This window comes from Littorina saxatilis, linkage group LG15 (assembly GCF_037325665.1).
Source record: "Littorina saxatilis isolate snail1 linkage group LG15, US_GU_Lsax_2.0, whole genome shotgun sequence".
Classification (NCBI taxonomy): Eukaryota; Metazoa; Mollusca; class Gastropoda; order Littorinimorpha; family Littorinidae; genus Littorina; species Littorina saxatilis.
Window position 1 is genome coordinate 9416438 of NC_090259.1, and position 10251 is coordinate 9426688.

A 10251-nucleotide genomic window follows, 5' to 3' on the forward strand; every position below is an offset into this window, starting at 1 on the left:
GTTCTGTGTGTGTGTGTGTGTGTGTGTGTGTGTGTGTGTGTGTTTGTGTGTATGTGGGTGTGTGTGTGTGTGTGTGTGTGTGTTTTTTGTGTGTGTATAAGTGTGTGTGTGCTTACTTGTGAGTTTGCTTGTGTGTTTGCTGGGTGCACTGAGTTTTAGGAGTAGTTTTAACTCGCAAAAGAGGAACCAAATGCAGAAATGAATGTACACAAACACACACACACACACACACACACACACACGCACGCACGCACGTATACCTGCCACTCGCGCACGCACTCTAATGACAAGCACTTCTCCAAGGAACAAACCGTTTATGCTTTTTCATGAAGGTTATGAGAAATGCACAATCTGCTAAGAGAACAATACTCTGCTTATCTCTGAAAAATAGGTTTTTCAAACGACAAACAAAAACAGAAAAAATATAACACGGCGTTAAAGAAGCCTCCCTTTCTAGTCCTGATGTGTCCAAGCTTTCACCTGAAAGAAAAGAATCCTTTCACCTGGACACATATACCAAGAGCTTCATTCCTTCCAGTGTTTACAATGGCGGACACCTCCATAGATCCATGCAAGCTTTCACCTGAAAGAAGAGAATCCTTTCACCTGGACACATATACCAAAAGCTCCATTCCTTCCAGTGTTTACAATGGCGGACACCTCCATAGATCCATGCAAGCTTTCACCTGAAAGAAGAGAATCCTTTCACCTGGACACATATACCAAGAGCTTCATTCCTTCCAGTGTTTACAATGGCGGACACCTCCATAGATCCATGCAAGCTTTCACCTGAAAGAAGAGAATCCTTTCACCTGGACACATATACCAAAAGCTACATTCCTTCCAGTGTTTACAATGGCGGACACCTCCATAGATCCATGCAAGCTTTCACCTGAAATAAAATGACCCGTTCGCTTGGACACATCCACACATTCTAAAAAGTATAGCGAGGATCACACTGACGCACCATGTTTGTGTATTTGACGCATTTTAAAACTCGCGGAAGCGGTGTGTGTGTGTGTGTGTGTGTGTGTGTGTGTGTGTGTGTGTGTGTGTGTGTGTGTGTGTGTGTGTGTGCGTGTGTATATATATACGTGCGTGAGTGCGTGCATGCACAATAGTAATGAGCCAAATATTCTCCTAAATTGAAAAAATTAATGCCTGCCCTCGGCTTTCAAACACATTAAACGTAGAAGCTGCCGTTTTGTGATTATTGCAGCACTGGCATTGAAAAAAATCCTCTTTTATAAAAGATAGCCAAAAGTCAGTATGCTCCATGATGTGTCTGTTATCAATCTAGCGCGATCCCTGTTTGTTTGTTTGTTTGTTTGTTTGCTTAACGCCCAGCCGACCACGAAGGGCCATATCAGGGCGGTGCTGCTTTGACATATAACGTGCGCTACACACAAGACAGAAGTCGCAGCACAGGCTTCATGTCTCACCCAGTCACATTATTCTGACACCGGACCAACCAGTCCTAGCACTAACCCCATAATGCCAGACGCCAGGCGGAGCAGCCACTAGATTGCCAATTTTAAAGTCTTAGGTATGACCCGGCCGGGGTTCGAACCCACGACCTCCCGATCACGGGGCGGACGCCTTACCACTAAGCCAACCGTGCCGGTTCGCGATCCCTGGCCTAGCTGCAATCTCTGACAAGCGAAACTTATTTGTTTGCCCATTTTTATTTTTATCTGATTGACAATGGTGTCAGAAACGACATTAATTCAACAAAAAGTTCCCACTCTGCGCGAAAAGCAGTCAGGCTGTTGACGTGTCTGTTGATTATGTCCAGATTGAATGATTGCCTTATCCCCCGCACAATCCTGGACAGACCCGTGGTAAAGAACATGATCGTGTACACGGGAAGACAGCACCTTTAAGCTTGGTGGAATGGTGCCACAAGATCTCTGTCGTTCACTCTGACAGCGACAGTCTTCAACACACACTGGCATCATGCAGGTCGTTGCCATTCTCTTCGTCGTCTTTTCCTGCCAATGTCAGGGATTTGCTAAACAAGTGCCAGACACCGCAACCACCCAAAACGTGAGTACGATCGATTTGCTCTCGTGTTGATCAGCCCGGTGGCCCAATTCATAGTTTAAGTTTGCGTACAGCGTCAGTTCCGTAAATGAAAAACTGAGTTTTTATCACTTTTTGCAACGTCATTTGTGTGATACATGTCATTTGATTAAAAAGCACTAAATTAAAATATCATTTGAATTGTTTTCCCCAATTCTCAACTGAGGCAAACACATCTTGCTGCTGATCAGTGCAGCAAAGTGACAATGGCGGCAGCGAAAAGTGATCTCCGATGAACAATTTTCTATAGAATAGGGCATCATATTGAGCAAACATCGCAAAACATAATATCGGACCTCCCTATTCACTATGACGCAATGATCGCTTGTTTCCGCTGATCAGCGGCAAGGTGTGTTTCACGGCTTCCAAGGGGCGCAACTCGTTCACAGCCAATAAAACCAACGACAGAATCAAAGTTTACTGATGAGTCTTTCTTTCTGGCAGGATCCACTGGAGGATAAACTGGCCTCTCTGCTGAGGGAACAAGAATCAACAACGGCCTCTTTGCTGAGAGAACAAGATGATAAATGGGCATCCTTGCTCAGAGAACAAGACGCTAAGCTATCCGACCTGACAAGCTTGCTGCAACAACAGGGACAGAAACTATCTGACCAAGAGCGCTCACATCGTCAACTAGAGCAGAAAGTGTCTGACCAAGAAGATTCCCTTCGGCAGCAAGACCAGAAGCTGTCTCACCAAGAAAGCCTGCTACAGGAACAAGGTGCCAGGCTGTCCTCCCAAGAAGCCTTGTTGCTGAAACAGGGGAGAGCCGTTCAGCAACTGAAAAACAGTCATGTTCCACCGCAGTCCTTTCCAAGCGAGAACTTGCGTCATGCCACAGATACGTCACAGCCAGGACCAGCCCTCCCAGGAAAGACCTCTGACTCAGCATCCCATGACGTCATTCCTCGTTCCGATGACGGAGGGCCGTTGGAAGCGGTGGTGAGTCACATCAGTCAGCGTGTGACGGAGATGGGGGCCGACATCAACGCTTTCAAGACCCAGACCAGTGGCAACATCCAGACGTTGCAGAACAGCAACAGACAGCAGGACCTGGCTATCCGAGACGCTCAGAGCTCCACCTTCGTTCACTGGGGCAGTTCTACGTGCAGCAATCTATCTCACACCGTCTACTCGGGCGTCGTGGGCGGCTCGTTGTATGCTAATAGCGGTGCTGCCACCAACTACCTGTGTCTGACCATGTCTCCTATCTTCACCGATCTCACAGTCTCAAGCTACTTTGCCACTCTGTACGGTGGTGAGTACGAAACCGACGACTCTCACAACAACAAAGACCCGGTGTGTGCCGTGTGTCGACCCTCGCTGTCAACGACAGTCATGATCCCCGGGACCAACGTCTGTACGCCTGGCTGGCACCTGCAGTACTCCGGATTCCTCATGGCGGGACACTACGGGTACAGTGCTGGTTCTGAGTACATCTGTGTGGACTCTAGGCTGGAGAACACTGTGCACGGTGATGCCAATGAAAACGGAGTTCTGTTGTACTTCACTGTGACTCAGTGCGGCAGCCTCCCGTGCTCGCCCTATGTCAACAACAAAGTTGTCACGTGCGCGGTTTGCTCCAAGTGACAGTCGCGGTTCTGATTTGTCAACTACAATATCTAGAATAAAACTGATGTCAGGTGTGGTTCTTTCTCTGTGTGTGTGTGTGTGTGTGTGTGTGTGTGTGTGTGTGTGTGTGTGTGTGTGTGTGTGTGTGTGTGTGTTTGCTTGTATTAAATAGGAGCAGTTTTAGATCGCAAATTAGGAACAAAATGCAGAGATAATTTATAGATAAATACTGGCTAAGACACAAACAAACATGTTAAGCTTACGACACACGTTGAGCCGTGTCCGTGTGTAGCGGTTTTAAACCGATCAATTCAGCCAAGCAGTTCAAACAGGTGAGGAAACAAATGCAGAGGTGAGTTCTGGATGGAGCGTAAGTGGCTAATAACAAATAGTTTGCGCGAGCAACACCTGTAATTATGTTAATGAATGAACGGAGGTGATTAGCCATTAGTGCACACCTGTGTGACATGTTACGCTTCACTGAATACGTGGCGTCTGCAGGGTGTTTTTCCCTCGTAAAAAAACCCGCTACGCTCTGATTGGTTGCGTATGCATTTTAAGTCGAGTCTATTGTGGTTTCCAGTTTGACTTTTTTTCGTGCTTGTTTGTTTGTTTGTAATGCGAGAGTGTGTGGGGGGGGGGGGGGCACGTTAAAGTTGGGTAAAGGGCTTTGTGATTGTGTGTGAGAGAGAAAAGTGTGTGTGTGTGTGTGTGTGTGTAGTGTATCAATGTCTGTCAGTGTGTGTGTCTGTCTTCCTTCTGTGCGTGAGTGACCCAAGTGATTTTTCAAAACACTTGAATACAAAATAATAAAGTAGATGTGTACTGCCGGGCAGTACATACCCCAAGCGAAGTCGTCCATCTGTGTGTACATGATTCTCTCTCTCTCTCTCTCTCTCTCTCTCTCTCTCTCTCTCTCTCTCTCTCTCTCTCTCTCTCTCTCTCTCTCTCTCTCTCTCTCTGTCTTAAAATGTGTCATCGATGACGTGTTTTCATACTTGCTAATGCGGCAGGCTAATCATGACGTCAAATTGAAACTTCTTGAAGTCTCTCAGAAAGGGACATGAAAACCATGTGGGGGTTACTGGTTTGGGCTGAAAAAAAACCCAACTCCACCTAAAATTCAAGCGCCTATGGGGCTGAATTATGCAGCATAAATTGTGAAACATCAGGATATCTCACACTTTCAATTCTGCCATCATGTCAAATCTGACAACAAACCTACCCACAAAATGTCATAAATATCGGTGTAGAATTGAGACTTAACGGTTTTTAACTGCCAAAAATAAGTTTTTTTGACTGGAATAGTTTGTCTTGAAATTCAGTTTGGGACAACGGACCCACCCACTAAATTTCATAAAGATAGGTGAAAATTTAAATGTAACGGTTTTTAACTGCCAAAATTATGTTTTTCTTCTGGAAAAGTATGGAGTGAAAATCAGTTGGGGACAACGAACCTACCCACAAAATTTCATAAATATCGATGAAGAATTGAGATTTAACGGTTTTTAACTGCCAAAAATAAGGTTTTTTGTCTGGAAAAGTATGTCTTAAAATTCAGTTTGGGACAACGGACCCACCCACTAAATTTCATAAAGATAGGTGAAGAATTGAAATTTAACGTTTTTTAACTGCCAAAATTATGTCTTTCTTCTGGAAAAGTATAGAGTGAAAATCAGTTGGGGACAACGAACCTACCCACAAAATTTCATAAATATCGGTGAAGAATTGAAATTTAACGGTTTTTAACTGCCAAAATTATGTTTTTCTTCTGGAAAAGTATGGAGTGAAAATAAGTTGGGGACAACAAACCTACCTTTAAAATTTCATAAGAATCAGTGAAGAAATAGGATTTAACGATTTTTTAACAGCCTTGACACTGAACATTTCATAAATCATTGGTGATGTCATCATAACCCAGTCGTTGTAGTTGTCGTCGTAGTTGTTGGTGTTGTTGTTGTCATGTTCGTTGTCGTGATTGTTGTTGTTCTCGTGTTGTTGTTTTTGTTGTTGTTGTTGTTGTTGTTGTTGTTGTTGTTGTTGTTGTTGTCGTCGTCGTCGTCGATGTCATTTGTTGTTGTTGTTGTTATCGTCGTCGTCGTCGTCATCGTCGTCGTTGTCAGAGGTTATTTCTAAAGATTTCATTGATAGTCTTTGTTCTCGTCACCAAGACTTGCTAAGAACAAGCTTGGAACAGCAAGAGTTCCAAGTACAAGATTAGAACAACTCATTACATCATTACCAGTACGTCATTTGTATTTAGAACACACTTTAGAAAAAAACTCTTCAGCTACAAACCAGTCACCCTCACATGTCGGAGGTGTTTGTCTAAACCACTTACTGAAATGTTTTGAGGTTTAATGACCATACACATGTTGAACCGGTGAGTGTCTTCCGCTGCTTAATTCGCAAATAACTATTTTATTAAAGTCCGCTTGAAACGCTCAAAGATGAAATTCCATGTTAAAAAGTGACAAAAGTTTCACATTTTCCCGTTGTAACAGCTTCCGATGATATTATATGAAAATTCTGATCCTCTGAGAGGATTCCCCGAAACAAAATCAGTTTGTACGCCTAATTTTAATAGAATTGTCCAAACAGTGTCGCTAATATTGTGCTAAAAGATGAATTCTAGAACAATGTTCACAGACAGACACCACTTGGCAAAAAAATTTTCAGTGCTGGGAGATGAAAAAAAAAACTACCTCGCTACGCGCGGGCTTCGCCCGCGCTCCGCTTGGATAAAATTTATCGAGTACCTGCTATTGCAACCACGGGTTGTAAGCTCTAAAAACAACAAATAATTCTAAAACACCGAAGAACTTGTCTGGTGGGGGGGGGGGGGGGGGGGGCTTTTGTATTTGTTTTACGATCAATCGCCACACCAGACCTTCGCGTATCCACAAAAAGCTCGAACAAGCATGCTCCACGTGAAACAGGAATTGCCGGTTCGCTCACTTCCTGGACTGATAGGTCTGGCACCGCCGCCTTTTCCCCCGTTACATACTCCAAGAATTACATAACCCTATTCTCGGCTATTTATAAAGATGCTCTCATCCACAGGCGCCTGAAACGAGAACATTTTGGCAGAACATTTTCCTTTGGATGTTATTTACATTAATCTGTTAACCTGGTACACTTTTTTTTTCGAGGCTCCTGTGTAAAATTAAACGGTGTTTGGGGTGGTGTTGTTAAAAAAAATGTTAAATCCGTTTCATACTTTATTGTCACTTTACTGGGAATCTCGGGTCGCTGCCTTTCAGCGGAAAGCTCGCAGCAAAACGAGAGTCTATAACTACAGGATAAGGTGTTTAGGTGTAATCAGCCATCGCCGGCAGAATGGCTGAGATTCTTTTTACGTGCCACGGCGATGACACTGGGATGGGACATGTCTACCGTCTCTGAGTCGAGTCACAAAAGAAAGGTGACCCGTGTTCGTCCCGGCCTGGATTCCAACCTGTGACTCGAGAATCACAAAAATCTAACCATTACCCGGTGCAGTACAGTTGCTGAGTTTAGTCGCCTGTGTTATCTTGTGTGTGAGTGTATGTAACTAGCCTTGCTATGTGGCCTGGAAACACCAGAAGTCCTATGTTTTACCAACCAGTTAAGAATAGCTGAATGCAGTCGCCTGTGCTATCTTGAGTGTGAGAAACTGCAGCCAGTGCATTCTTTGTGAGGTGTGATCCATGCTAACACAAAGAAAACACAAAGGTTGCGAGGGTAACTTGAAGGAAGGAAAGCGAGTTTTGGCGGGGCTCGAAAGACCCGATGAGATAAGCGAAACACGGACATTATTTTGTTGGGTTATTAGTGGAGGATTATGTCATTTGGGGGTAACTGATCTTGCCGGTGTAACACGAGAAAATTACTCCCACGAGATTTTTACTCCGGAGTAAAAATTTCGTACGAAAATGTTACTCCCTTTACGAAAAAAACACTCCTCCATTACACGAGAAAATTACTCCCCACGACAGGTGAGTTCCGAGTAAACATTTCGTACACAAATGTTACTCCCCAGACGAATAAAAAAACGAATAAATTACTTCACCCTAACACGAGCAATTTACTTCCCATGTCAGGTGTACGAAATTTATACTCCCTTGTCCCCTGTTAGTCTTGGTGGTGGAAGGGGTGGAGGGAGGGTAGGGTGACATTCGTTTGCGCGAGATCACATATTGGCATTATCCCTTCGCCCGCATCCCATTTTCGCGTACGAGATTTTTACTGGAAGTAAAAAAAATGGGGAGTACAAATTTCGTGGAGGGAGTAATTTTTTCGTGCCTTGAGAAGTTCTTTTCTCGTACGAAAAATTTATTCGGAGTAAGAATTTCGTACGAAATTTTTACTCCGGAGTAAATTTTTCGTGGAGTACAAATTTCGTGTTACACCGGCACCTGAACCGTCTTCTCCCCTTGCCAGCCCCCAGCCGTCAGGCTTCAACCCCGCCCTCAACCACCTCTTCGTTAGTTCGGTATGTGGGGGTTTTTTGGTGGTTTTTTTGGTTTTGTTTGTTTGTGTGTTTGTTTATTTGTTTTGTTTTCACGCAAAATTATCTGAGGAAGGCATTATTTGATTACGGCGTAAAACTTGCGCAAGAACATAGCGTGTTATTAGTGTTATTTTTATTAACTCGTTTTATTAGTTATGCAGATTAAAGTGAATCATCCTGAACGATACGTTAGTTTGTGTATTTCTCTGTAAATGTAATGCTTAGTTGGGTGCTACTCGCCCTGTGTCTGACCTATCTGAAAACACCTCCGCGTGGAGGGAATTTGCTGCCAGCCCAGTGAAGATAAGAGGGAACATTTTCTCTGCTCGCGCGGCAGCGGCAAGCAGGAAGTCAGTCTCTGAACTGTATTTTCAGTCGAATCGACGCTGTTGCATCTTTTTCTTAACTGTTTTCTCTGACAAAGTGGCGTCTGTCCAATGCGATTAGCCTTCAAACTGCCCTCCCTCACCCACGTCCCCTCCCTCCTCCCTTTTTCTGTCCGCTTGTAATCCCGGAAACGTCACCGAAGTGTAAAGCCAACTGCCCACTGTCAAGGGGGATAATCGTTCATCTTCACGTCAACAGCAGTTATCTCCCTGGACACTGGTCAGAGTGTGACCGTACGTCCACCAACCGGACTTTCCTTCATGTCCCGAGGGGAAAACACGGCGAAGAAGGAGGAGGAATTAGAGAGAAGAGGGGAAAGAAAGTCGCAAGATTGAGTCAAGAAGTTGGGCTGGGGGGGGGGGGGAGGATTAAACGTATCGTGAGTGTAAGATCAAAGATTCGCCGCGGCCACTGGTGTCCTGAAAGGGGAGGTGTGCTCTTTGCCTTACCATTCATTACTTGTTGCATTTTTAACAGTAACCAATGAGAAAAAAGTGTGTGGGTTTGTTTGTTTTTTTGGTTTTTTTAAATATCGTGTGTCAGTGCAGGAAAAAGTTCAGTTTAAGTACAAGCTTTCGTAGAATAGGGCAAAACGTTGAATAAACGCCGGCTGCGTTTCTTATCATCACCTCTAAGGAAGTGATAAATACGTAAACCTAAAAGGACGCTAAAACTAAAAATTTTAAAAATAAAAAAAATAAGTCACTGAATTTGCGAAAATCACTCTGTACAGATTGATCAAGGTAGATGAAGTCACAAAGAGCCCTGTTGTGAACGCGGCGGAAAGGCCGTTCGACATGATTGGATCGCTCCCCTCCCCCCCCCCTCCCCCCCCCTCCCCCCCCCCTCCCCCCCCCCTCCCCCCCCCTCCCCCCCCCCTCCCCCCCCCCTCCCCCCCCCCCTCCCCCCCCCCCCGAGGCCATGGCTTTATTTCCCTTTTCTCAATTACAATCTTAACCCGTTTTAAGGTAAAGATGGCTCTGAATTTTATCTCTCTTGACGTATTTAGGTAGATTAAAATGATACCTTTCATGCCCTTCCCCCATCCTGACCTCAGGTCAAAATGAGTTCGGCTCATTCTCTCCCTGACAGGATGCCTTGAGTTTCCTTGTCTGGCAAGGAACCCGATTTTTGTACATATTTAGAGCTTTTTGTGATGTGTTATGGATGTAAGCAGATTCGCGATCGTCGATAATGATTTTTCATGGTGTTTTGTAATTTTTGAATTACAGAGGAATTTTTATTTTAGACAGTTTCAAGCGAGCTATTTTTCGCGGATGTATTTACTGTGCAAACAACTCTAAATATGGCATAAGTGTCACGTGATAATCAACCGTTTGGTTTCGGCCCTCGCTGGAGCAGACGATTTTTTTGACAGTGATGCAACCATATATTACGGTCTCCTTCCGGCAGCAGTCCTAAAATTTCGACTTATTTTGACTTTAGAACGATGTCTTTATCATAACTGTGAAGAACAGAACGGAGGTCACTGTCAAAGTCGGCCAATCTGCAATCATTTTCGTCTCGCGAACACTGCTCGTGAACAACATATGGGAGATCACTCTGTATTCTTCTTTTGATAGATTCGCGTGGGATTTTCGCGTTCGGTCAGAGAGACAACTGGCGATAGCCGTGGAGCGAGGATTATCAGAATGGCCCTTCCCCATGAAGAAATGTATCACATGAGAATTAGGCTATCTGTAACCACAATCCCTTAC

The 10251-nt window shown here is 44.4% G+C and overlaps 1 protein-coding gene across 1 annotated transcript; it reads left to right on the forward strand.

The window, feature by feature from the left end:
• The first annotated feature begins 1911 nt into the window (after positions 1-1911).
• LOC138948061 (uncharacterized) lies at positions 1912-3728 on the forward strand. The gene is made up of 2 exons (XM_070319590.1): positions 1912-2046; positions 2527-3728. Exons 1-2 carry the CDS (start codon positions 1957-1959, stop codon positions 3670-3672), a joined length of 1236 nt encoding a protein of 411 aa, XP_070175691.1. The 5' UTR covers positions 1912-1956; the 3' UTR covers positions 3673-3728.
• Positions 3729-10251: the final 6523 nt, after the last annotated feature.

Coding starts and splice junctions, on each gene's coding strand:
- LOC138948061 (XM_070319590.1), top strand. CDS start 1,957: ATGCAGGTCGTTGCCATTCTCTTCGTCGTCTTTTCCTGCCAATGTCAG. Junction 2,047..2,526: donor ACACCGCAACCACCCAAAAC/GTGAGTACGATC, acceptor TCTTTCTGGCAG/GATCCACTGGAGGATAAACT.